We start from the raw sequence: 26,768 nt of genomic DNA on the forward strand, positions 1-26,768 counted from the left end.
GGATCCGCGTGGCCCCGCCCCCTGCCGCAGCGGGCGGACGCCTGGTCTCCGCGTCTCCATGGGAACGGGCCCCACTTCCGCTGAGCTAGGCGGGCGATGGCGGCCGGGGAGCCGGGGGATTTGGGCGGCTACTACTTCAGATTCCTGCCTCAGAAAACCTTCCAGTGTCTGAGCACCCCGGAGACCACCAGCCGGCTCCGCCAGTGGTGAGAGGCCGAGGGCAGGGCGGAACGAGCCCTCCTGCGCCCGGCGGTGGGGCGGCGGCGGCGTGAGCCCGAACTGCGCGCAGGCCCGCCTCCACGGGGCTGGAGGGAAGGGGAGGGTGCCGGGAGCGCGCCCCGCCGGCCGCCGCCGCCGGCCCTCCCCGCGCGGCCCTGTCTCCCCGCCCGGCTCCCTCCCCGCGCTGACGCCGCCCCTACCCCGCCCCGCCATCCCCGCGCTGACCCCGCCCTGATCCCTCCGCTCCCGCTCTGCCCCTGCCCGGCCGCGCGCTGGCCCCGCCCCCTCCGCCCGCGCTGGCCCCGCCCCTCCGCCCGCGCTGGCCCCGCCCCGCGCTGACCTCCGCCCCCACGCTGGCCCCGCCCCGATGCCCCGCCCGCCCCGCCCCGCGCTGACCGCCCCCTCCCTCGCAGGTCCATGCTGGGGAGAGTTGCGGCGCAGGCGTTCGGCTTCGACCAGACGTTCCAGGCGTACCGCAAGGACGACTTCGTCATGGTTGGTGTGAGGGTGGGTGGGGCGCGCCGGGCGGCCGGGCCCCGCTGGAGAACGGGGCGCTCACCGCGGGGGTACTCCCCGCCCCCCGGGCTGGCCGGTGGAGGTGACCGCGTGGGGAAGGGGAGGTGCCCGACTGGGCGCGCTCGGGGGCCGTCGTTAGACCCCCACGCGCACGGGAAAGGGTGCTCTGTCCGCGGTGCGCGGGGGGCTGCGGGGTGTGCGGGGGGCTGCGGGGGCTGCAGGTGCGCAGGGGGCTGCGGGGGCTGCGGGGTGTTCGGGAGGCTGCGGGGTGCGCGGGGGGGCTGCGGGGGCTGCAGGTGCGCAGGGGGCTGCGGGGGGCTGCGGGGTGCGCGGGGGCTGTGGGGTGCTCGGGGGGCTGCAGGTGCACAGGGGGCTGCGGGGTGCGCGGGGGCTGTGGGGTGCTCGGGGGGCTGCGGGTGTGCACACAGCAGCGCACCGACAGCACGTCGTCTCCCGCACAGGGGTGCGCGTGGGGAGGAGGGGGGCCTGCAGTCCGCGGCGGCCGGCTGAGGGCCGCAGAGCGAGCAGGAGCAGCTCGTCCGGCAGGTGTGGGATCCAGCTGTCATTGGGGGCCGTCCTCCTCCCGCCCGCTGCCCTCAGGGGCAGCTGCTCCCTGCAGCTCTGCTCTTTGTGCAGCATGGGCCACAGGAGCAGGGACCACCCTGCCCAAGTGCAACCTCTTTCCAAATAAGTATAACCTTTTGTTCCAGCAAGGACAGAAGTGGGGGGGGGGGGGGGGTCACGGGCACTTCTCAACCCTTGATAGAGGGTTAGGTGGCCAAATGTCTTTCCCTTTCCTGAAGATAGGATTATAATAGTAATATAACACAATGCCATTACTACATGACATTTCTTGAATTATCATGGTTAGATGTTTCATTCATACCAGCGTTGGCTTTCAAATTGATAGTTTTTTAATTAGGATTTTGAGCGGTGAGTTAAAGTGCTACAGAATTGTTCACATAAATCATCTATTCAGTAAATATTTGTTGAATACTTACTATTTCCCTGCTGGAGGATGTTGAAAAGATGAAGAGACCTGATCCCAGCTTGCAAGGCACAGAAGCTAGAAATGTAAAAACCTCTCTACATGGGGCGCCTGGGTGGCTCAGTCATTAAGCGTCTGCCTTCAGCTCAGGTCATGATCCCGGGGTCCTGGGATCGAGCCCCGCATTGGGCTCCCTGCTCTGCGGGCTCCCTGCTTCTCCCTCTCCCACTCCCCCTGCTTGTGTTCCCTCTCTCGCTGTGTCTCTGTCAAATAAATAAATAAAATCTTTAAAAAAAATCTCTCTACAACACAATAAAATAATTGCTACAATGGAGGATACAAGGTGCCTCCGGCACAGAAACATCACCTAATGGAGGGGCATTGGTGTCAGGAAAAATTTCCTGGAGGGCATAAAATTAATTTGGGTTTTTCAACAGAATTCTTCAACAGATTCAAGATTTATCCATAAAGCACAACAGATTTTCATAATACCGGGCCATTTTTTTCTAAATTTTCCTAAATTTCAAGATCTTCATGTTTATATTCCCATATTTCAGTTCAAAGAAGTATACTTATAAAATCATAATTTTTACTCACGTAACTGATTTGGAGGCCAGAAAGCCTAATGGCTCAGACTGCAGCCCAGCGGGGGATCCACTCTGAAGCTAATGAATCCTCGGGACTCCTTGCTGGCCAAGCTCCTTACTTGCAGAGGCCCTTCTAAGGAACTCTGAGGGATCTAGCTGTATGTTCCCATAGTCATGTGTTTTTGAACATTTTCTAAGATAGACATCTTTGTATTCTGAGAGTTCCTAAAATTGTATAAGCTTAGAGCCGTAGGAAACCTGGATCCTCCCCTGATTTGGTCTCCAGCTGTCTGTTCAAATTCCGCCACCACTGAGCTCTGTGACACTGGGCACGTCACTTCACCACCTCCTCAGCTTCCGTTTACTGTTTTGCAAAATGATCACAGTGCTTGGCATGTAAGAAGTATTTTTGAATATGAAAATAGTGCTGAGTATCTGATGGATTATTAAGAAGATTAAAGGAAATTGGGGCACCTGGCTGGCTCAGTCGGTAGAACGTGCGACTCTTGGCATCAGGTCTGTGAGTTCAAGCCCCATGCTGGGTGTAGAGATGACTTAAAAATCAAATCTTAAAAAAAAAAAAAAAAAAAGATTAAAGGAAATATAATAGCAAAATGCTTGGCTCATAATAAGTAATGTTATTGTTATTAATGTTTGTATACTACTTTACAACGCATTTTTCTCTTTTTTTTAAGATTTTATTTATTTGAGAGGGAGGGAGAGTGCGCAAGCACGAGCAGGGGGAGCAGCAGAGGCAGAGGGAGAAGCAGACTCCCTGCTGCGCAGGGAGCCCCACAGACTCCATCCCAGGACCCTGGGATCCTGACCTGAGCTGAAGGCAGACACTTCACCGACTAAGCCCCCCAGGCACCCCCAAAGTTTCTCTATAGTGTGTGCCAGACTGAGCTTTCAGTACATCTTAGACGTTTGTCACTAACCTTTACAACAATATGGTAAATTTGGTGGTTTGACCCCCATTTCATAGCTTAGGAAATGGAGGCTCAAAATGGTTAAATAATTTGTGCAAGAACACCCAGCAAATGATAAGACCCAGGGGCCTTTGACACAAACTTCCGTGTCATTTCCACTACAAACACTCACAACTGAACAAACGGTATTGTTTAAAACTAGAATTCCAGATTTAAAATTTTCCCTTTCAATTTTAAAAACAAATTATGTCCCAAAGTTCATTTGTGAAGGAGTAAATAGATGGAAGGAAGGAAGGAATCATTCCCTCTGCAAGCATTTCCATAGTCTCTAGGTCCGTACGGATGAACAAGACACAGTGAAAGGGAAAGGGTCCAGAGCTGGGGCTGCAGAGCGAGAAGTCAGGTGAAACAGGCCGTGTATACAAACCACCGTGGTGACACAAAAGAGAAAGCAATCTTTGTTTTGTCTGGTTTTTGGCTGAGGTGCTCAGAGGAGGGTTTACAAAAGACCAGCTCCTTGAGATTGGCCCTGAAAGATAGGAAGGAGTTTGTTAAGTGGACAATGTGGGGGATAATATGAGATGGGTGGGAGGGTATTTTAGACCTTTGTGCCCTGCAGAGGAGTTTGGGCTTTATCCAGCTAATGAGGAGGTGCTGAGAGGTTTTCCGGGAGCCAGCAACATTGACAGTACTGCGGTCACCTTGGCAGAAGTGTGGAGGGTAAATTGTTGGGACTGAGTCTGGCGGCAGTGAGGCCGGGCTGGCAACTTGTCCTGTAGACAGTAGAGGACCCTCTGAATTACGACAGCAGCTCCGGGATGGCCTGAAGAGGTGCTTCGGAGAAAGGCAGTACTCAAGGACTGATAGGATACTGAGGGTAAGGCCAACGGGGGACGCGTAGGGTGAGCAAGTTTCTGATGGAGTTGACCGGAGTGGTAGATGATGCTGTTAAAGCCACAGAAAATGCAAAAGAATAAACAAGTAAAATGAGTTTAGCTTCAGGCATTCTAAACTTGAAGTGCATCCAAGTGACAGTATCCTGGATTGTTGAATCTAAGATCTTGCTTTGAGTCTCAAGAGAGAGCTCTGGGCTCGGTATGCGGTGTGGGCATCCTCCCCATTGGGACGAAGGATAAGGAGGGGACTCTTCCACGTAAAGTGCAGCGAAGCAAGTTACAGAGCTTTCTCAAGGTCTGCAGCACACTTCTGCTCACACGTCATGGCCTCATGCCACGGGACTAGGAGGGCAGACTTTGAGCTGAGCACGTTGCTGTCCCAAATAAGACTGGATTCCTTAAGGACGAAGAGAACAGATACTGGATCAGAAACCAGCAATCTGCCGGATAGATGATAGAGTCAGATATCTACTTGTATTTCGTATGCATGGCGTATAATAGACATACATTGAAAATTCTATGTTATATAAAAGAATATATTAATTTAGAAATACTTTTCCCACTCTCACATTTTACGAAACTAGTTTATTCTGATCTTTACATGTACTTTGACATCAGTGTCTTTGTTATCAGTATGACCTGTTTGTGAATCATCCACTATATTTCCAGAGCACATCAGCTTCCCTAAAGTCGAGATAGTCCCTTCTAATGCCTCCCTGGAAATTCTGTAACAAATCCAAAACCATTTGCATATATTAGGGCAGGGCTTTTGGGTGTTTTTGTTTTTGTTTTATTCTTTTGGTGTATTATTAACCCCAACAACATAACAGCTATCATGTTGCTTTATTTGAGGGGCCTTTTGAAGACTTACTTCCATTGCTCCGGGTCAATTCACTTCAGGTCACTTAGACTACTTCCATTTATAGTGGCCTGTAAAATTCAATTATAAGTTGATACTAAAAATTCCCCCCCCTGGAATAATTACTAAATCTGAATTAGATTTCCCTTTTCCTGATTTTTGCAGAAGACATCTAAAAAGCATTCGAAACCAGTATTAATTGAGGTTAATTCCAGCTTATGTTTCTTTTCAAATGTATATTATACAAATTAAGATAATAGCACAAACACTCTTTAGTTTGAAAGACTTTATAAAGTTATAAGGCGACTTGCTTTTTTTTCCGAGGAGTGGTTTTAGGGAAAAGTTACTTTTCCGTATTTGGGTGTGTATGATACCTGTTTACCTTGATCCCTCCACCACTAGGACGGCAAAAGGCCATGCAAAGAGGAACTTCTGCCTTGCATAACGTCAGCATTCACAGATACTTGCTGATTTTATTACTCTTCACCCTGCACACCTGGTCCTCTTCACTGTTCCCTTTCTCATTAAATAGCATTCACTCTGCCTGGAAATGACATTCATGCAAAAATCCCAGGGGTCATGTGTGGTTCCTCCTCCTTTCTTTGTCCCCTCCTCCTGTAGAATCACTGAATCCATTCCCTTCTCTACCTCCCTGCTTGCTGTCCTCTTGACTCATGTGAGCGACGGATCTTTCTGGATTTCAGCGGTACCTTCCTTCCGCACCATTCTCTTAATAGCCCTCCAATTCACGCTCCCTACTGCTGCCAAAGTGTACTGTGAAAAACAGGACTAATCACATCTTTCCTTGCTTAAATCTCTGTAGTATCTTCCTACTACCCTTAGATCAAAATACTCATCCGTCTAAATCAGCATTAGATCAAGATCGTAGTTTAAAAACCAGCAAACAAAGATTCCTGAAAGTTTAGCAGTCAGGCTATCCTGACTTGGTTCCAGCATGACACTAAAAATGACTCTTTTTTAAGGTGGAGAAATTAGCAAGTTTAAAGTCTGTGAGAAAGGAGGGGACATCCCACTCAAGGAAAGTAAAGAGGCTCAGTGTGTCCAGAGTCAGAAGCAGCCATGGTCTGATGAGGTTAGAAGGTCAAACCTGTCACTTTTCTATGTGGCCTTTGGGTAGAATTGAGTTGCTGATGACTTTTAGATTGAGCTGTAGTTCAGGGGAGTGGGAGTGGCGATTACTAAAACAATTACTTGGGTAAACGACTGAAGATTGAAGAAAATCAAAGTTTCCAAATATATAACCTCCTGCTTTTCACTGGAAGTCGTTATTTCTATTTATTAAGTCCCAAAGGTATCCGTACTCGGACATACGGTGTTGTTCATACTTGAAGGTAACAACTTGAAGTTAACAAAAACTTCATCTCTTTATAAAACATGTATTAGACATTTTACCCACTTAAAATTGTCCTCCTTCCCCAATTTGACTTAAATGAGATTCTGTTATAGTTACTTTAGAAGTTAATTCTTGGGGCACCTGGGTGGCTCAGTCGTTAAGCGTCTGCCTTCGGCTCAGGTCATGATCCCAGGGTCCTGGGATCGAGCCCCGCATCAGGCTCCCTGCTCAGCGGGCAGCCTGCTTCTCCCTCTCCCACTCCCCCTGCTTGTGTTCCCTCTCTCACTGTGTCTCTCTGTCAAATAAATAAACTCTTTAAAAAAAAAAAAAAGTTAATTCTTACTATTGTTTATAATAAAGTATCTAACTGGTTCCCCTCAAATTTGTATTTTAGGCTTTCTTCAAAGACCCAAATGTTATTCCCAATTTGAAGTTACTTTCAGATTCTTCTGGACAGTGGACCACATTAGGTAAATAAAACTGACTGTCATCTTTTCAGATGCCCGTTTTATTATTGTGACAAAATTTTGCTCAGGCATTTTCACTATTCACATCCACACTGTGAGTACTGCCTGGCTGGTTGGATCACATCAGGGTCTCCTGGGAGCCCCTGCTCCTGTCCTGGCTTGGTGCCCGAGAGCCCTCATCCTCTCTTTTCTTTCATTGGGGAAGTATGTCTTGTATCCCTTCCATGGACTCCGCTAGATGCAGGGAGCAGCGAGGGGAACTGCAGAAACTGGCTGATGGGCAAGAGGAGAGCATCGCGGAAGATTCCACTGATGGGAGGGTGCCACGGCCCAGCCAGGGGGTACGGGGCAGCCGCCACGGAGCATTCCTAAAGTAATACATAAAGCCACGAAAGAGAGTCTTAAATTCTCACAAAGAGAACCTTATATACATCATAATTTCATAGTACCATGAAACATAGCTAGAAGTTTTAAAGATCACCCAGGGGCTCCTGGGCGGCTCAAGTCGGTTGAGTGTCCAACTCTAGATTTCGGCTCAGGTCATGATCTCGGGGTCCAGGGATCAAGCCCCGCGTCATCGACATCATCAAATTACCCAAACAATTAATAACACTCAAATCTCTTAAATAACTCTCAGGTCAAGGAATAAACCAGAGTTAATAGAAAAGGCTATTTTGAAAACAAAAACATGAACATGATATTTCAAATTTTAGATTGAGGTGTTTTAACAATAGAACACATCATTTTTCCTTTTAGGAAAATCTGGTTAGGAACGTGGATTTGTGCTCAAGAAAAATATAAGTAGATTTTAAATGAGATGGGGTGGTTTTGGTAAATTTGTACATTGCGTGTTCATGGAATTCTAGTAGTCTTACACAGAAATTACTTGCTTAAGGTATTAGTCAAGAACAAGATTACAAACAGTTCATGATGTTAGAATCAGTAGGTTACATTTTATTGCTTTAGGCTAAAGGCCACTGCAAAATTTATAAAGCAAAAAGCTGGTACAGTGTGATCTTAAGAGTACTTACAAAGTTAAACTATCTGAGCAAATGTACTCACTGGTTCAAAATCTGCAAGAGGAAGTCATCAGAGGCACATATCAGTGTTTATAAAACATGTTTGTAGTAACTTCAGTCAATTCCTTTACAAAAATAAGGTTCATTAAAAAAAGTCAACCTCCCCCTGTATTGGTAGACACTTCACAAAACAGTAAAACAGTACTGAGTTTTGTCCTGATGTTTAGAAAAGGCATTGCAGACAGAGGTTCTGAAATTCCACGTGCGCCTGACAGATTCCGTTAGGAGTCCTCTGACACGTTGGCAGCAGACCCAGCGCTCTGATTCTGAGACCGAAGTCTCCAGTGGTTTGTGAGGGTCTCCCACTAGCTCGTTTTTATCTCCTTTGCCATCTTTTCTTTCTCTGAATTATCAACTGTCTTCCCGCTTTTTCTTCTTCGGGCCTTTATAAGCAAAATAAACAGCTTTCAAACATGAGAGAGCAGACATTGTTTTAGCAGGTGAGCCGTTTTGAAGAGTACGATGGGCATCTCCGTCCCTGCCGGCTCCAGCACCTAGCCTGCCACTGTTGGGCCGCTGCGTCCCTCCACCGGTGGCCACGGCCACGGCCCTCTGCACACGGACACGCCGCGCCCTTTGCGGGCTGACACATGACGGACGTGTCCTCTGTGCTCAGCTAAGGGGCATTATAGTCATTAGCTCCTTTGATTCCCAAAACAGCTCCGAGAGGTGTTCTTATCTATCCCGATTTCACAGATGAAGAGTCAGATTGATGAGCCAAGTAATGGGCACCACTTTACTGCTGGCCGGGCTCAACAGGGCTGAGATTTCAAGACCCGGACCTCTCCACTACCCGCCTCTGCCATTTCAGCATTGAAACGAGCACTGTCAGAAAAACAAAAAATAAATAGGAAACCCCCGTGTATTTTAATGGTAGTACCAAGGGGGAAAAAAGTTCTTAACTTCATATGTGATCCTAGCCGTGCAGTATACCTTGTACATGCTGGAGACGTAAGTTTACCGTATTTCTGCATAACAGTTAGCATGTGCTATGGACTGAATTATGTCCCCCCAAAATTCTTGTGTTGAAACTTTAACCCCCAATGTTAGAGTGTTTGGAGGTGAGGCCTTTGGGAGATAATTAGGTTTAGATGACATCGTGAGGGGCCCTCAGGACAGGATTAGTGCCCTTAGAACAAGAGAGAGAGAGAGAGCAGAGCTCCCAGCCATGTGCGAGTCAGGAAGAGTGCCTTCACCAGGAACCAAAACAGCCGGCCCCGCGGTCTCGGACTTCCCAGCCTGCAGAACTGTGAGAAATCCATGTCTGTTGTTTAAACCAGCCAGACTCTGGTGTTTTGTGATAGCAACCTAAGTAGACTACTGCAGATTGCCGGGAGAGGGGGAAGTGGCTTCGAAACTATGCGATGGGTATCGGTGGGGAGAGTTTTGAGTGCATCCCAGCCCAGATATATGGGTGGGAAGCTTGATTCTAGTGAGGTCCCATACAGAAATGAGGACCTTGTTAGCAGAAACTGGAGGAAAGACAGTCCATAAAATGGCAGAGACCTCGGCTGAATGATGATGTAGTGCTTTGCGGAAGGTAGAATTTGCAAGGGATAAAATTGTATGTTTAGCTGAGAGATCTCTAAGCCAAGTATTGCAGGAGCCGCCGGGTTCTTCCTGGGTGTTTATAATTAAGTAAGAAAGGAAAGAGATGGATTGAAGAAGGAATTGTTAAGGAGGAACCAGAGCTTGAAGATTTGGAATATTCTCAGCCTTTTCATATTGTAAAAACAAAACAACAACAACAAAAAAACGAGAAAGATTCATCTGAAGAGAACAAATGTGGCTGAGCAACCGTGTGATACAGAGAGAAGGCACGTAACTCAGGCTTGCCCAGCCACTTCAACAGAAACCCAGGACTGAGGTGGGATTGTGCCCGGAAAGACCCTGCCAGTTTGAACTACAGGGAACGGATCGCAGATCCTACAGGACCAGACCAGAGAGCCATTTGGCTGCAGACACGGCCGTTCTTCAGGAGCAGAGAAAGGCTGAAAGGCAACTCGGGTCCTCAGGGCCACACCTCAGTTTCAGGAACACACGGAGGGGGAGCATCTTAAAGGCTGGGCCACCATCCCCAGCAGGTCGGGAAGGCAGAGCACTGAACCAAAGAGGAGTATTCTTGAGGCTTAAAATCTCATGAAATTTCCCTTGCCAGGTTTCAGGCTTGCTTAGGACCATCACCCTTTTTTTTTTCCTGCTTCCCCCTTTTGGAATGGAAATGTCTGTTCCTTGTCTCCCCAGTGTATTTTGGAAACATGTAACTTGTCTGGTTTACCAGGTTCATAGCCAGAGAGGAATTTTGCCCCAGGACGAACTGAACCTCCAGTCTCACCCATATCTGATTGAGGTGATATGTAGGTGAGACTTTGGACTCTAGACTTTAGGGTTGATGCTAGAATGAGGTAAGACTTTGGGGGCTGTTAGGATAAGATAAGTGCATTTTGCATGTAAAAAGGACATGAATTGGGTGGGGGGCAGAGGCAGAATGCTTTGGACTGAATTGTATCCCTTCAAAATTCATTTGGTGAAGCCATGACCCCACCCAAAGCCCCCATCTCAAAATACCATTACATTTGGGGGTTAGCACTTCAATATATTAATTTTGGAGGGACATAATTTAGTCCATAGCAAATGCTCTTTCTATGCCTCCTATTAAGTGGTTTGAATTTAATTACCTTTTCCTCACCATCCAAACCCTCCTACCACTCGCCGCATGGGAGCTAGGGTAGATTTATGAACGTGGCATGTTGCGCAATGTCAGCCCGCCTCCGGGGGCCACCAGCCCATCTCTGAAGACTGTGTGGATCTATGCTGCTCCTGCTCAGACACAGTTCCCGTCTCCAGACACCCCTCGTGCCTCACACAAGCCCAGCTCAGGAGCAGAACGAGGGCAGCAGGTCCTAGCCGGACTCCGGGTGGACAGCCAGGAGGAGGAAGTGCAAATAATCGCCAGTGTTACTCCTCAAGCTCGAGCTCCTCCTCACGTCAGAGATGAAGCAGATGTGTCAGGAGAGGGAGGACCAAGGGCTCCCCCACCTGGGTGTGCTATTCTAGGGAGAACCTGCAAAGAACACCACCCCTTCCTTATAGCTGAGAGCACGCGCGCGCGTGTGTGTGTGTGTGTGTGCACATAAAAGAGAAATTGATCCATCAAGGCAGTAGTAAAAATACTCATTTTAATCTTTGTGTCTTTCTGTAATTTAGAAGTGCTTCTACTAATGGAAACTCCGTTCCTACAGGACGCATTCAGGAAATTGGTTTGGGGTGCCGGAAGGTGTGGAGGGTTAGAACTGCAGCTACAAGAGGAGAATAGACCAAACACCGTGGTTACAGATTTCTCTAATTCCAGACTTGTGATAACTTGATTAGGGCCTGTTTGCAAGCTTACCTTGACCTGGAAAAGCTATTTTTCATAATAGACGCTGTAAATGAGATCACAAGGGAGAAATTTTTAAATGGAGAGAAAAATTTTCAAGACATCCTCAGGACTTTAGAAATACCCATTACTTACATTAATTAAAGTTTTTGTAATACGAATTATAAGGCATGGAACGTAATACAAATCCAAAATCGTTTCACAAACTGGTTCCTATGCTTTTATAGGGCACTTCTGACATACGGATTAAAACTGACGGGGCACCTGGGTGGCTCACTTGGTTAAGCGACTGCCTTCGGCTCAGGTCATGATCCTGGAGTCCCGGGATTGAGTCCCGCATCGGGCTCCCTGCTCGGCGGGGAGTCTGCTTCTCCCTCTGACCCTCATGATCTCTCTATCTCATTCTCTCTCTCAAATAAATGAATAAAATCTTTAAAAAAAAAAAAAAAACTGATGTAAGAACACCTACACAAAACACGTATCTCATTTTCAGGCATTTCCTAATTTACATATCCCTCATCTTCGCCTGAAAGTGTGAAATTTTGTTTCAGACTTTTAATGATTAATAAAAATAAACTGCAAAATAATAACAATAAAATCCCTACACTGATGTGTCTTTTAAATATATCAAGATATGTGTCTTACTTGGTTACTAGAATCTCTGTATGGTGATATTTATTTTGGGAATAATTGAGAATAGTAAGTTAATTTTTATATCTCTGTAAAATAATTTTTTTCAGGAACTGAAGTGAAAAAAATTGAAGCTATAAATGTTCCTTGTACACAGCTTTCAATGTCATTTTTTAACCGGTTGCATGATGAAGATATTGTACGAGACAATGGACATATTGTTAAATGCTTAGATTCTTTTTGTGATCCCTTTCCTATTTCTGATGAGTTACGAAAAGTAAGTACAGATTTTTAAAATTTCACTAATAGAATTTTATTTTGGGAAATGCTTAATGTCAAAAACTTTTGCCTGCCTAAAATACATAAAATACCTCTTATCAGTGAATAATGATCAGCAATAGTCATTACATTGGTAGATTTTTTCTTGGATGGGACTTTTACTCTCAACTTAGTTATTCGTGTATTTCAGTTTCCAGCCAGACGCTCCGCGCAGCGTGCGGGACGGCCCCCACAATGCAGTTATCTGGCCCAGAATGGCAGCGCTGCTGGACTAGAGAAATCCCCACCTGCTCAGCTGATGGCGGTTTTTCTTCAATATGGGGCTCCTAACATAGCCAGTGAATATATAAAAACATCCCTGTAGTAAAAATCTTTTCATCTCACTGCTGAGATCAAAAAAGCAATTGGATTAACTCATTTTTGTTCTAGCGAGAGGTATATGAACTTGAACCAGAAGACAGATTATTTACCTAATTCCTGAGTTATTATTTATAAGATAATAAATTTAGACAAATTACTCAATATTTAGAGCCCCAAGATCTTATCTGCACAACATAGAGATTAAAATGCCTATGGGGGGGGGGGGTAGGCAGGGCGCCTGGGTGGCTCAGTTGGTTAAGCGTCTGACTCTTGGTTTCAGCTCAGGTCGTCATCTCAGGGTTGTGAGATCAAGCCCTGCATCGGGCTCCACACTCAATGCAGAGTCTGCTTGGGATTCTCTCTCCCTCTCCCTCTGCCTCTCCCCCACCCCATAAATAAACCTTTTAAAAAATGCCCATTTGGGGTACCTGACTGGCTCAGTAAGAAGAGCCTGCAACTCTTGATCTCAGGGTCATGAGTTTGAGCTCCACATTGGGTATAGAGGTTACTTAAATAAATAAAAAACAAAAAAATAATGCCCATTCTATCTTCTTTCTGAAATTGTTGAGATAATGAGTTGAGAAAGCATTTAAATGCACTTTTTAAAAATACGAAATGTTGAAATGTATTATTATTATCATTGTTTTAATTATGAAGAAAGACTATTTACAAAGTGGTTAAAAATTAGGGCCTTTATTAATAAAGATTTTATTGGTTTATTTGAGAGAGAGAGAGCACAAGCCAGGGAAGGAGGATCAGAGGGAGAGGGAGAAGCAGGCTCCCCGCCGAGCAGGGATCATGACCTGCAGGTTAACTGGCTGAGCCACCCAGGCACAGGGCTTTGGTATCAAATAGACATAGGTTCAAATCCAGGCTCTGCCACTTAATAACTGTGATACTTGACCTCTCTCTTCATCTGTAAAGTAGGGATGATGTAAGAATTGTGTAGCTCAATGCCTGGTGCTTAGTAAGGTTCCAGGAATATGAATGACTACTGATTACTAACATTATTCTACCCTAAGAGAGAGGGAAGTCGAAGTCTAATTTCTTGCAAATCCAGATGGGCATGAACTAGGGAAGTCACCACTCGAGCGTTCTGCACACACAGTTCTGTCTGTCGGGGACCAGGGGGCATCCAGCCAGTGTGTGCGTTCATCTACACTAGGAGAACACCTAGGAGAACTCTTAGTTGAAGAAGAAAATAAAATTAAGTCATCGAGAACAACTAAACACACAACTGGAGAGACTGTATTGAGTTACTCCGTAGTGAAGTATAATCTATAACAGACGATAATGCAAGTGCTACAGAGTGAGAATCTGACAGTAATTTCTACTCTTCCTTACCAAGGGTGGGAAATTCACCTTTAAGAAGTGTCTCTGGTCTAGTCTGGCTCCCCTTCCTTTGGGCACTGCTGACATCGCTCATGTCTCTGTCACGGCCCTCTCTGCTCACACACGCACCCCCTGGTCGCGAGGCCCTTGGCCCTGGCCCCAGGGAGCTCGTCATCGCTGGGACGGAGAGCCTGGGCAGCCGACGTCCCGGGAGGCCAGCGTGCTCTCCCTGCTCTGCAGATCTGTCTTCGTTACTTCCGTGAGCAGCACTTGTGTTCAGGACGCGCTGGGCTCTGTGTCCCTGCGTGCTGCCTCCCGGCCTTGCTCTTGGGTTCTTTGCCACTCTGCATAAGGGGGAAGGATTTAACTTGGTCGCTCTCTGGCTGAAGAAAATGAATGGAAGCCGTCCAGCGTTAGCCTGAGCAGCACCGACTGTGTCCGGTACGGGCGGACCGTGACCTCCTTCCTGACTGCCGCGCACAGTCTGACTCCTGCAGCGTCCGGACCTGCTCTCAGAGGGCCCGGCCGCCGCCCAGCTGTGTGCACGCCGGGAGACGGAGAGCCACACGGACTGTTCTCACCTTTATTCCCCAAATACTTGCATTCCTGTAAGCTTTACATTGCACGGCCTAATCAGTTCAGTAGCGAGAGTGCTCACGTAGGAACGTGTTAATTCATCATTCCTGAGAGCTTTAGTATTGAGCCAGGTCTTTAGGTAGCTGCAAACTCACATTATTTCCTCCCCCCGGGCAGTGGGGCGGGGGGGCGAGCACGGGGCAGGTGGTGCATCCAGGGGACACGCACTGGGACAACACCACAGAGTTGATTGTTTTTTTTAAATGCCTCTTGTCTGGTGACCTTGTGGTGAATACTCATTTGAGATAGGGGTGTAGACAATTCAATAAAAGAAACATGTTATAGCATACACTCATCCCCTTGTTCATAGCTGCCATGATCAACAAACTAGTTAGTTGTGTGTAACGCCCCACAGTATGAGAAAATCGCCCGCGTCAGACCCAGTCCCACTCTTTTCTGAAGGAGCTGGTTGGGTCTCCAGAGAGCAAGAGCCAGTGTAGACTGGTGGTATGTAGGAAGAAGGGGCCTGGAGTCCACGACAGAGTGAGCGGGGCGGGGAGGCCATGCACACACTCAGGGCGGATTAGGACGCCCCACTGGGGTGGCCTCTGGATTGAAGCGAAGGCGGTAGGCCTTAAGGATGGAGAGGTTTCTCCATTTATTTACTGCTCCTTGTTTGCCCACAAGATTTCCGGTGACTCCACGCTAAGATTGCAGTAGCTCAAGGACTAAAGATAGAAACTAGTACAAAGGTGCAGAGAGGAAGAAGAGAAGGCTTAGATTTAGGTTTATCCCTTCCACTGAACCTCAGTATCTCGTGAGAAACTGGAGGGAAAATGAGAGCCAGTCTCACAGATCACTCCTTCCAGTTGTCCAGGACGGGTTCTTAAAATAGATCCTAGATTATATGTAAATAAATAAATTGAAACTTTTGAAAACAAAAATTAGAACCTCAACTCATGTTACATTAAGATGAATTTTATCATTGTCCGTAGATGTTGCTCGTGGAAGACTCAGAAAAGTATGAGGTATTCAGCCAACCTGATAGAGAAGAGTTTCTGTTCTGTCTTTTCAAACATCTTTGCCTCGGTGGAGCCCTTTGTCAGTATGAAGATGTGCTTCACCCATATTTGGAAACCACGAAGCTTCTCTACAAAGATCTAGTGAGGTAATGTGGCCAGACCATGGCAGGGACGTCTCTGGCTCCTGGAGCGTGCTGTGCGTGTATGCAGGACTGTATGCATCTGCTGTGGTCCTGTTAGCCCCCCAAGTGTGAGCACGGCGGCCCGGCCCCTTCTCACAGCCGCCCCAGCCTCCCAGGCCAGGGCGCTCAGAGCGCGGCCTCCAGGGCCCCCGTCCCTACTTCCCCGGAGACGGGCCGCGGGCCCGCTCCACAGTGCCTTCCCCCAGGCCTGTGCGCGAGGTCCCTGGGCAGGTGTGAATTTGCTGGACTAACAGTAAAGTATCACCTTTGTTTAAGGAGGTGGAAGAATTTTCATCTGGGCGTAATCTTTACCTTTCCAAATTAATCCCAAATCCCAGTTTGTTTTAGGGATTCCACTAGGGTTTTTTTTTTTTTTTTCTTTTTGAAGGTTAGATTGGGATAAAAACTTCATAAATCATTTGTTTATACTTTCACTGGGTTTTCAGTGATGCAGATACTGGTTCACCTTTACAGGCTAAAGCAACGGGAACGGGGAGAGCAAAGGGTCCCAGGGTTTAGTTACAAAATTGTACTTTAATAGGAAAACAGAATTAGCTTCTCTTTGGACTCTTGATTGTTGCTTATACTCACTTCAGTTCTCATTTCTGCTCTGTGTGCCTACCGCTGCCCAACAAAATACATGATTTAGTTATCTTATTCGTTGTTTCAACACGGTTTTAAAAACAAAGAAAATTTAATTTAATGCCTCTGATTTTTGTGAAAAATTGTGTCAATACACAAAGATGGTGGAAAGAGCTTTGTTAGAAACAGACTCCAGAAAAACATACACATACTTTCCAAATATTCTGTCCTTATCATTTGCAGCTCATGAAAACTTTGGAGCTTGCTTCTGGAACAGCCTGGAGTGTCCCCTGGGTGTGGCTCGTCCCGCGCGCGCGTGCGAGCGCACGCACACACGCCTGCGCACACGCACGCACACACATGCACGCACACAGATGTGCACACAGGCTCGCACTCATGCACTCACACACACACACGTGCACACACAATCTCGCATGCACACAGGCTCGCACACGCGCTGCTGCCTCCGCAGGGTGCTCTGCTTCCCTGGCCACATGAACCTGAGGAATTCCTCACCACCCTGTGCCCTGGAGGAGGGGATTCTGCTGGAGGTGTTTGAAATAGAAATAACTTCAGAACCTAAACCTTGAGGAACTGACACTTTTCCCAGCGTCCCTTCCCTGGATGCTCACCCGTGACTCCTACACTCCTTGGGTGCTAAGAAAAAATACAGCTCTGGGGGTGACAGCCACTCGTAAAATGAGGAGTCAAAGCACAGGGCATCTTAAGGAAAGAATAGGAATCGTGTCCACAGAATCACTTTATCAGGCAACTGGCAGGTGTTAATTTTGTGCACAGAGCCAGGCTCCAGAGAGACGACAAGAGGGGCATCAGACAGTCCTTGACATTAAGGAGGTTACAAGAAACTAACATATCCTAAAGGTATTGTTTAAAATCTTTTATAAGTAAAAATTTTATGAAATCAAATGTTCAATTTTGTATAGGCAAATGTTTGCAGCTCTTGGTACTGTAATAAATGCCCCAGAAGTTCAAAAGGGGAGATTGTCAGGGTGGCTGTGAGCAGTTAGGGAAGTCTTGATGGGATGGGGTCCCCAAGGCCCGTGGACAGAAGAGCAGTCTGTCCCCCGCAAGGGGAGACGCGTCACAAGTCAAACTTACAGAGTCAACTCTTACTTGAGAACCACTAAATATTTCTCTTGATGATCCAAGTTTAAGCATGCTTATGAATTTCGTTGCTGAATGAGGAGATGTGGAATTGTCTTCCCAACGCAACTTTGGTAGAAAATTAAGATTGGAATAAATATTTGCTTAAGATGGCATTAAGTGGGGGCGCCTGGGTGGCTCAGTCGTTAAGCGTCTGCCTTCGGCTCAGGTCATGATCCCGGGGTCCTGGGATGGAGCCCCGCATCGGGCTCCCTGCTCCGCGGGGAGCCTGCTTCTCCCTCTCCCACTCCCCCTGCTTGAGTTCCCTCTCTCGTTCTCTCTCTCTGTCAAATAAATAAATAAAATCTTTAAAAAAAAAAAAAAAAAGATGGCGTTAAGTGTCAACAAGGCAGTTGAGTGGATTAAGTGATCCCAGTCCCTTCAGAGCTCTGTTGGTTTGCTTATCACTTGCTCTGCCTGTGGCCTTTCTAACTTGAGTCATGTTGGTTCGGGTCAGATGCGATCTGATTTGGTCAAAGTGAGGATATAGGGTGGATCGATACAGCTCTTATCGAGGGATGTGGGAACTCCGAGTGTTGTCAGTAGTTTTTCAGAATCCTGAGCCACATGTCCAAACAAGTCATTTGGGCAAGCCGAATTAACCAAGAAGGATATCGTTTTCTCCTGTTCCTTCCCTTGAATTTTGGGTGTTTCCACAGTTTTTAGACAATCATCTGCTATCTTTCTAACTGTACGCGGGGTAGCTGCTTGCATGACCTCACCCGCCCCTGCGGAGAAGCGTCCTCAGCAGGCCCCTCCGGAAAAGCCCGACGCGTTTGTCTGTGGTGCTGCGTGCACACCGCAGAGCTGGGTGTTCGCGGTCTCTGGCTCACACAGAAGGGTAAAAACATTCTTAAGATGTTGTTTCCCTCATCCGTTATTACGAGTCCTGTAAAATAACACTCTAAATGTTCTGGAAAATGCCTTCTTTTCAAGGATTATGGTCTTTCAAATAATATGGTGGTATTTCAGAACCATTTCATTAGAGAGTAGATGACCAGTTGTTTGGTTACATTTCAGAAATGTTGATGCAGAAATAATTGCGTAGTTACTAATGGTGCCTTTGTCTTTTCTGCTTCCAATATTAAACACATGCTCTTGTCAGAGTTTTTGGAGAGGTTTTCCAAACTGCATATCTGCCCCAGATGTGAAATTTTATGATTTTAGCTGAGAGGCTTAGATTATGGCTTCAGACGCTAATCAAGCAGTGGATTCTTATTTCTTAAAATGAGCAGAGTTACCTAGAATGGTCCGTGAAACTTGCTTGGAGTCAATATGGGATCGAGCCTCAGAAATCAGCACAGGGGATTTTAAGAAACTGTTCATGATTTTACTTCTCAACCAGTAGTCTGATCACACTTTTAAAAAGAACTCTACGGAAATTAGGTTCTCACACTTGAAAGCCTCAGTTATCTGGAGTGAGCGGTGAGCGCCACGGTCTGACGCGGGTCTGCTGTTAGTAGTTAGTGTAGCCTAGAGCTCGAGCCAGTTCCCCCACCCTGTCTTTCCTCTTCTAGTTGGCTAGGAGATACCGGACAGGCGACACTCTACTTGATCTACGAAAAATAAGAAATTATCTGAGAGCTACTTTAAAGTAAGAGTAACACAGGATCAGAGGTAATAAAATGGGGTCATATGGTTTATTTCTAGTAGGAACCAACTTCTAATAACTTTCAACGGTAGTTCCTTTTTTGTAAGTAACACGCTTACAGTGCATGTTGGTATCTTTGAGTTATTGTTAAATACTGAATTTTCTTCTGAGTTTATTTGATAAGCACAAACTTTTATAAGGGTTTGTTTGGGGTCTTTTGGTAATTTTTTTAACTGGGCTTATTTACATACAGTAAAGTGAACAAATCCTAGTGTATCTATAGCGTAGTGAATTTTTATATGTCTGGACCCCTATAACCACCTCCAGATCAGGACTTCAAATCAGTTATGACCGTAGGCAGGTTTGTGTTTTGATCAGGGTGTCATATAAGTGTGTACTGTGTATGTGTTTTATATGTAATGGTTACAGTCATCCCTTGCATAAGCACAGAATTTTAAGTGTAGTCTTCAGTTTTTAAGCAGCACACGTTAAGCATTTGAGAAATAAAATGACCTTGGGGCACCTGGGTGGCTCAGTTGGTTGAGTGTTGAACTCTCAGTCTCCACTCCGGTCTTGCTCTCAGGATCGTCAGTTTAAGCCCCATGTGAGGCTCTGCGCTGGGCGTGGAGCCTAATTAAAAGAAAGTGACCTCAATCCATGTCGTAGAGATATACAGAAAGTAATTTAATTCCATGATTTCTGGGTTTAGATTTGAGTGGAACGTTTTAAAGATAAAAACTGCCTAAGGACTTTGAACCCTGAAACGACTTAGGTCTGGCCACCAGTAGGGGCACAAGCTCACCTACACTCACGCACACTCGCGCTCAGCACGCTCCCCTTCCTCTCCTCTTCTCTCCCTCCCCGTTACTCTTCACACGTAGGGAAGGAGAAGCAGTACTTGGGCCTGTAAAGTGAAGAAGACGGACATCTTCCGTTAAATGTCAGCTACACGCATCCCACCTGTGGAGTGCCTTGGAGCTGTGTGTTGGCGAGCGCGGGGAAGGAACCCGACTCTGCTCCCAGAAATACCACCCGTAGTCTGAGTGTCTCAAATATCTTGCTTAACTTCTCTGGTTCTGTTGTCTGTAAACTCGGTAAAATAGTGCCAGCCAAGCTCCCTGACTGTGTGGTCTTCAGACGGGGTCCAGGATACAAGGGCGTCTGGCAGATTGTAAAGCATTACAAAGATCAAGTGTCTCAGTCTCTCTCTGCGGCTCAACCCCTGTGTCCCAGCGCACCCAACCCGCTACACAGGTCACAGGCAGTCTTCTGTGGGGGGAGTGACTGAGAGAAAACGAGTGTCATGTGACAGAATTTAACAATCCATAATTTAATAAACAGTTTCCTTAGGCCTTCTCCCACTCGGTTCTCAGACAATGCCTGTGTTGCGTGGGAGAAAACTGATGTCCAGGAAGGCTGATGTTGCCCGAAGGGCAGTGCTCACTCAGGGGCCGAACTGGCCTGTGAGCTGAGTTGGTTGAAGCCCGTAGTTCACATGCTTGTACCTGCTGTCTACACTCCGGTCTGTCTACACGCCAGCCCGACTCTTACCAGCTACTCTTTTTCCAGTAATTGTCTCATCAGAGCACAAAGCCTCTGACCGCCCAGGTCCATGTTCTGCCGTTCGGCTGGGTGACCAGTCTAGGTGGACATGATCTATTTCTGTTATATATGAACAAGAACGCCTGAGTAGTAAAGGGGATCAGTATTTTAAATGTATTATGCCAATGCTTGCTGTATTTAAAATGTGTCCCTTTCCCCCTATTTTAGTGTTCGAAAGAATCCTCAGACCAAGAAAATACAAATTACTTCTTCCGTCTTTAAAGTCACAGCATATGTAAGTGCGGAGGGGGATTCACAACCGATCAGTTTAATCCCTTGTTATTCAGAGGGCTGTTACAACTCAGTGAGCAACCAGTTCAAGGTTATGGCTAGGAGAAAAGACGATGGTATTTAGTTCTTTGCTAAAAGTAAAAGTTGATAAGGTATGGCTTTATTCGGAGAGTCACCCGAACTTCTCCCCCTCCTTTCTGTTGCCCGTGTCTAATAATAGTTCTCACGTATTTAAGACCTGAATCTGTGACTCAGATGGAGTAGGACACGGTTCTCTAGTCTGCCAAGCCATAACGTATACGGCAAACAAGTAAGAACACCATAAATGGCTTTACATCACAGAATAAGTTGCTTGAATTCTAGGGTCATACAAAGATTATCTGCACATTTGAGGCAATTTCTAAGTATCTTTATTCAATCACTTAACAAATATTACTGAACATCTGTTGTGTATCAGCTACTGTGTGGGGCTAGGGCACTTTCTGCTGACAAACCAGAGAAACCTACCTCGTAATAGGTAAGGGCCACATTCTAAAAGGAAGCAAAGATAGAAGAAAATTGCAAAATAACAATTTTTGCAATAGTAGCACTTTAAAAACACTTTTTCAAAAGATAAGCATTCCTTTTGGACTGTAAGTTCCTTAAGGTCAGGAATTACGTGGGTTTGTACAGTTGACTGTGCTGTCACAAGATACTTTAAAATATCCGTTAGGGGCGCCCGGGGGGCTCGGTCGTCGGGCGTCTGCCTTCGGCTCGGGTCATGGTCCCGGGGTCCCGGGATCGAGCCCCACGTCAGGCTCCCTGCTCTGTGGGGAGCCTGCTTCTCCCTCTCCCTCTCCCCCTGCTTCTCCCTCTCCCACTCCCCCTGCTTGTGTTCCCTCTCTCACTGTATCTCTCACTGTCAAATAAATAAAATCTTTAAAAAAAAAAAAAAAGTGATCACAGGGACGCCTGGGTGGCTCAGTTGGTTAAGCGTCTGCCTTCGGCTCAGCTCATGATCCTGGAGTCCCTGGATCGAGTCCCGCATCGGGCTCCCTGCTCGGCGGGGAGTCTGCTTCTCCTCCCTCTGACCCTCCTCCCTCTCCTGCTCTCTGTCTCTCATTCTCTCTCTTTCAAATAAATAAATAAAGGGCGCCTGGGTGGCTCAGTCGTTAAGCGTCTGCCTTCGGCTCAGGTCATGATCCCAGGGTCCTGGGATCAAGCCCCGCATCGGGCTCCCTGCTCCGCGGGAAGCCTGCTTCTCCCTCTCCCACTCCCTGCTTGTGTTCCTGCTCTCGCTGTCTCTCTCTGTCAAATAAATAAATAAAATCTTTAAAAAAAAAAAGAAAAGAAAAAGAAAATATCCGTTAATTACCAATTTACTGTCAAAGATTTGATGTATGTTTCATGACATTTTAACAGAAAACATGTAATAGTTACATATGTTGTTGATGATCTATAATGTAGCTCTTTCTCTTTCAGGATGGCGCTGGTGTGTGTTACCCTTCAACAGAGAGTCACGAACAGACATTTTCTTACTTCATTGTGGATCCGATCAAGCGTCATGTTCATGTTTTATACCACTCTTACGGTGTGGGGGAAATGTCTTAACAGGTTCTTTCCGGTTATCTATTTTGATACTGTTTTATTTACCAATTTTTAATTTTAATGCCAAGTTATAGGTAAACATTTACTTTGCAAGTCAATTCAAGTAAAATATAGAGAAACTGCTTGGAGCAGAAGGAGACAAGTACCAAGATGCCTTTCTTTAAATGTATCTGGAATAGTAACGTGAGGACCAAATTCCATCCCAAACACAATCTACACCAGAACAGTCTTGGAATTTTTGCAGAAAGTTACAAAGAACTAAAAATCTAGTTCATATTTGTTGCATTAAGATTTAAGTAAGCCCTCGATTTTCCATGTGTTTTATTTTAGAAGCTAATTAATTCTGGGTTGAAATTGTGGCAGAAAACTGAACATCACTCTATTGATCATTAATATGAACTGTTCGCTTTTCAAATTTGAGTTTCATTTCATTACATTTCTTCATTGCATAAAGATTTACGTCTCTAGGGCTGCAAAGTGCGTCACAATTCCTTTGCTTCATTTGTTCCACTTAAAATCCTCAATAAAACAGTAATGTTCTGAAAGTAATCGTAAACTCTTTTATCACATAATAAATTAAAACTGCGGTTGTCCGCTAGCTAAGAGACATGCACAGAGAGAGTTGTCCTGATGGTATTAGGTTGGCAGACAGGTAGAGAGCAGGTGCCTTACGTTACATGCTCCTGCGTCCTCATTACGTTCGTAGAATGGATGTGTGACTTAAAATCTTGAGTGGAAAAAATGACTGGGGGTGTCTGCCTGCCTCAGTCCGTGGAGCATGAGACTCTTGATTTCAGGGCTGTGGGCTTGAGCCCCACGTTGCGGGTAGAGAATCCTTAAAAATAAAATCTTGAAAGAAAGAAAGAGAGGGGGAGGGAGGGAGGAAGAAAGAAATGATTGACATGCATCCCAAAGGGGATAAAAAGCAGGCAAGAAATGCTGAGACTTTGAGGAGAGGCAAGTTTGGAATATGCTTCTGTGTTGTAAGAATAGGAATGACAATCTGGGATTTGTCCCCATGGATTTATCTGGAAAGCAGTTGGCAATTGGGGTATAGAGCTCAGGACAGTTTGTCTCACTTCTAATACAGTGCTCGGCACATTAAGTATTTGTTGAATGAATATTTTCCAGATATGTTCCTAATATCTGTAGGTATTTTTTAAACCATATAAGAAACGTAGAATTAGGAACTCAAACGTCGCACGAGCCCTGCTGCGTACCGCACAGACCCTGGGGACTCTCTCCTAATCCATCAGCTGGCCAAGCAACAGTTCGTTTGAGTATCAGCTCTGTGCAAGGCCTGTGCTGTTTCTTTGGGAAAACCAGTCTCTCTGAGCCTAGCGGAGAAGGGAGCGTGTAAGAGTGTGTGTGCAGGGCGCAGCCGCTGCCTGAGTCCGGCCTTGGCCTGGCCTCCACCGAGGAGCGAGGGGCGGGTGGGGTGTCAGCACCTGGAGGGGGAGTGGGGGCGGGAAGTGGGAGGTGGCAGGCAGGGTGCTGGGGCCCGGCCCTGGGCTCCAAGTGCAGAGCCCAAGCTGGGGAACGGATCCTGCGTGGTGGCCAGTGTCCCTCCTCTGCTTTAGAGTGGGAGGCACAAAACCCCTTTGAGGAAGATCGCTCCGTTGTTGTGGGATAATCATTTTAATGACCCGTCTGCGATTACGCACATCATCGGTGTTGAGGGTAGAACAGCACAGCAATAAAGGATTGGGGCTGGGCAGCCCGATCGCCTGGGTTCTTAGTTCTGCCCGTACTTGCTGTGTGACTGAGCTAGTTATAACCTCTCGTGCCTGACTTGCCTCATCTGTAAAATGGGGCACGTAGGGCTTTTCTTCATAGGTTACTGTGAAAATTACGTACATTAATCGTCTGGGCTCAGAATGGCGCCAAGCACATGGCTTCAGAGTGTGTGGATTTGGGCTCTTTTCATTCTCTACTGAGGAAATATGAAAAAGTCGGGAGCTAAACTGTCTGCATAATAATGTAAAAAAACTGTCTTCAGTTTAGAATTGCTTTTTCATAGGTTCTACTGTTACTGACTTGACCAGAGTCGGCACAAGCGGTGGGGATCGGTTCCCCTGCTCTGGGCCCCGGAGGATGCAGAGGACGTGCACGTGTGCTCTGAGAACTTCTTTGGCAGCGTTTTGCACATGTAGAATGATTTGCTCACCTCACCCATTTGCAGCTGTGTAATGTCTGTCGTGGAAACAGGCCCCGTGTGTCTGTGGCTCATCCCGAGGCCCCCTGTGCCTGGCACGGTGCCTGGCGCTTGACCTACGCTCCGCATCTGTCCTCTGGTGACCGGGAGAAGGTGGCCGTGGAGGTGTGACTGCAGGCGTGGGGAGGGCCGGAGGGGAGGTGGGTGAGGAAGGCCCCAGAGCATCCTCACGCTCGGCCCCGCATTCGTTCCGCACGCTGTTCTGATCCGGGCGTAGCCACACAGGCTGGGACGAGACCCGCAGCCTGGGTGAGCGGGACAGCAGTGCCCCCCCACCGACCAGCCAGGGGGCAGGGCTTCTCTGCAGGGGGAAACGGGCCGTGGGGACAGGTGACAGCACAGCGGTTTCCTGGGACTTGAGAACATTCTCCAGAAATTCCGAACGTTACTTAAGGAAAGAAGGCTCACAGGATTATAATTTGGACAATTCAAAGGGGCCTTAGGCTAAAAACCAGAGACCCTGGGACTCTGGGGTCCCGTGAGCAAAGACAATACAGGTGGAAATCACAGGTGGTTTGGGGGACTCGAGTCCACCTGACTAGCTGGAGCTGAGGAGTCCTGTGCAGGACTTGCGGGTACTAACGGGAGGCAGACTGACCTGGTCACTGGGGGCTGTGGGGACAAAACTAAGAAATGGTGATGCACAGCAGTCATTAAAGACTTCTGAGCAGGGCGATAGCATCATGGAAGCCGTATTCTGGAACGATTAGTCTGGCAGTGAGGAAGTGGAGTGAAAAAAGTCCAAAGATCAAATAGAAGATTATCACAGTCGTCAAAGCACGGAGTTGACCCATCTGAGTTACCAGCAAGGGGAACCGTCCTGAAGTACCTGACAATGGAATGCTCCCCAGAAAAAAATCAGACATGGCCCCAAAAACGTTAGCAACGGGGTGAATTGTGATGTGCTGAGTCTTTGAGGCACCAAGGACCGGGAAGTGGGAGCTGTGGTAGGAAGCTGTGGTCGTGGAGGGGAAATCCCTCGTCCCAGCCCCATGCTCAACCCACTTTGGTCACTGCAGCTTCGAAGTCCCTGCTCCGACAGGGGCCTGCAGGCGTCTCAGTCAGCCCGTGAACCAGCCGTGAACCAGCCGGGACCCTTCCTTCTCCAGCAAGCGTCTGCGGATCGCCTGCCGCGCGCTGGGCACTCCTAGGCGTTTGCAGGTGCAGCAGGGAACGCTTCAGACAAAGTTTCTACTTCGGAGTTTCCGTTCCAGGGCCCACAACAGCATCAGGTGCAGTAGACTCACTTGAAACCATGACTCGCACGTTGCCACGTTTCTCAGTCTGGTGCAGGTGAATGGTATTTATGGTTTTAGTTGTTCACTCTTCCTATGAGGGAGAGCGTTATTCTGTGTATTCCCTTGGCCATGTGTGTGGATGCTGGGCAACCCCAGTGCTCTGCTCTCCACTTCTTTCGTTTGAGAGAGAACGGACGCAAACAAAAGAACAGAGCAAAGAATAAAAGGGAAGTATGTGGTCTTGCAGTAAAAGCCACATTTAGCAGCGTCCGCCCCACGGCCCAGCCGCTGCCGACCCGACACCCTCCGCGTCCTGACCTGCCCGCGTGTAAAGGTCACGGCGACAGACGGGCCAAACTGGGTTTGTTTGTTGCGGGTTTTTGGGGTTTTTTTAAGAGAAAAAATAAGTTCCTGGGCTTTAGCAAACACTAGGAATCTGCAAATTATTTTTCTTGCCTTTTTCATGACTAGAAAGGTGTGTGAGAGAAATAGTAAAGTGAAAACCAGCTATGACAATATAAATTAACTTCTTTTCAACCAAATTCTTGATCAACTGTCACCCTGTATTCCTGTAACATATTATAGAATAAAACAGTTACTCTGCTTAAAAGTACTTCATACGTAAAAGGCTGGCGAGGGAACCTAGAGAGGTCAGGGCCAAGGTTGATCCATAACGAAAGGGAACTGAGGGCGTCTGGCCGGCTCAGTCCGTGGCACCTGCGACTCTTGATCCCAGCGTTGAGAGTTCGAGCCCCAGGTTGGGTGCAGAGATGACTTAAAATCTTAAAAATAATAATAAAGGACAGTCCTGCAACAACACAAGGAAACTAGAGGGTATCGTTTTGAGTGATGTAAGTCAGAGAAACTAGTAGCATACGATACCACATGTGGAATCTAACAAACA

The 26,768-nt window shown here is 47.1% G+C and overlaps 1 protein-coding gene across 4 annotated transcripts; it reads left to right on the forward strand.

The window, feature by feature from the left end:
• On the forward strand, nt 1-26,474 carry CFAP300 (cilia and flagella associated protein 300). 4 transcript variants are annotated; one of them, XM_035008781.1, is made up of 8 exons: nt 2-206; nt 633-714; nt 6,743-6,818; nt 12,014-12,180; nt 15,446-15,618; nt 20,762-20,828; nt 22,286-22,417; nt 24,432-26,474. In XM_035008781.1, exons 1-7 carry the CDS (start codon nt 97-99, stop codon nt 22,412-22,414), a joined length of 804 nt encoding a protein of 267 aa, XP_034864672.1. In that variant the 5' UTR covers nt 2-96; the 3' UTR covers nt 22,415-22,417; nt 24,432-26,474. The 4 variants fall into 4 exon arrangements, with proteins under 4 accessions (XP_034864674.1, XP_034864672.1, XP_034864673.1 ...); XM_035008783.1 differs by lacking the exon at nt 20,762-20,828 and having other exon boundaries at nt 1-206; XM_035008780.1 differs by lacking the exon at nt 24,432-26,474 and having other exon boundaries at nt 3-206; nt 22,286-22,956.
• Nucleotides 26,475-26,768: the final 294 nt, after the last annotated feature.

Source organism: Mirounga leonina, unplaced genomic scaffold, assembly GCF_011800145.1.
Source record: "Mirounga leonina isolate KUSES-001 unplaced genomic scaffold, KU_Mleo_1.0 Mir_153, whole genome shotgun sequence".
Taxonomy (NCBI): Eukaryota; Metazoa; Chordata; class Mammalia; order Carnivora; family Phocidae; genus Mirounga; species Mirounga leonina.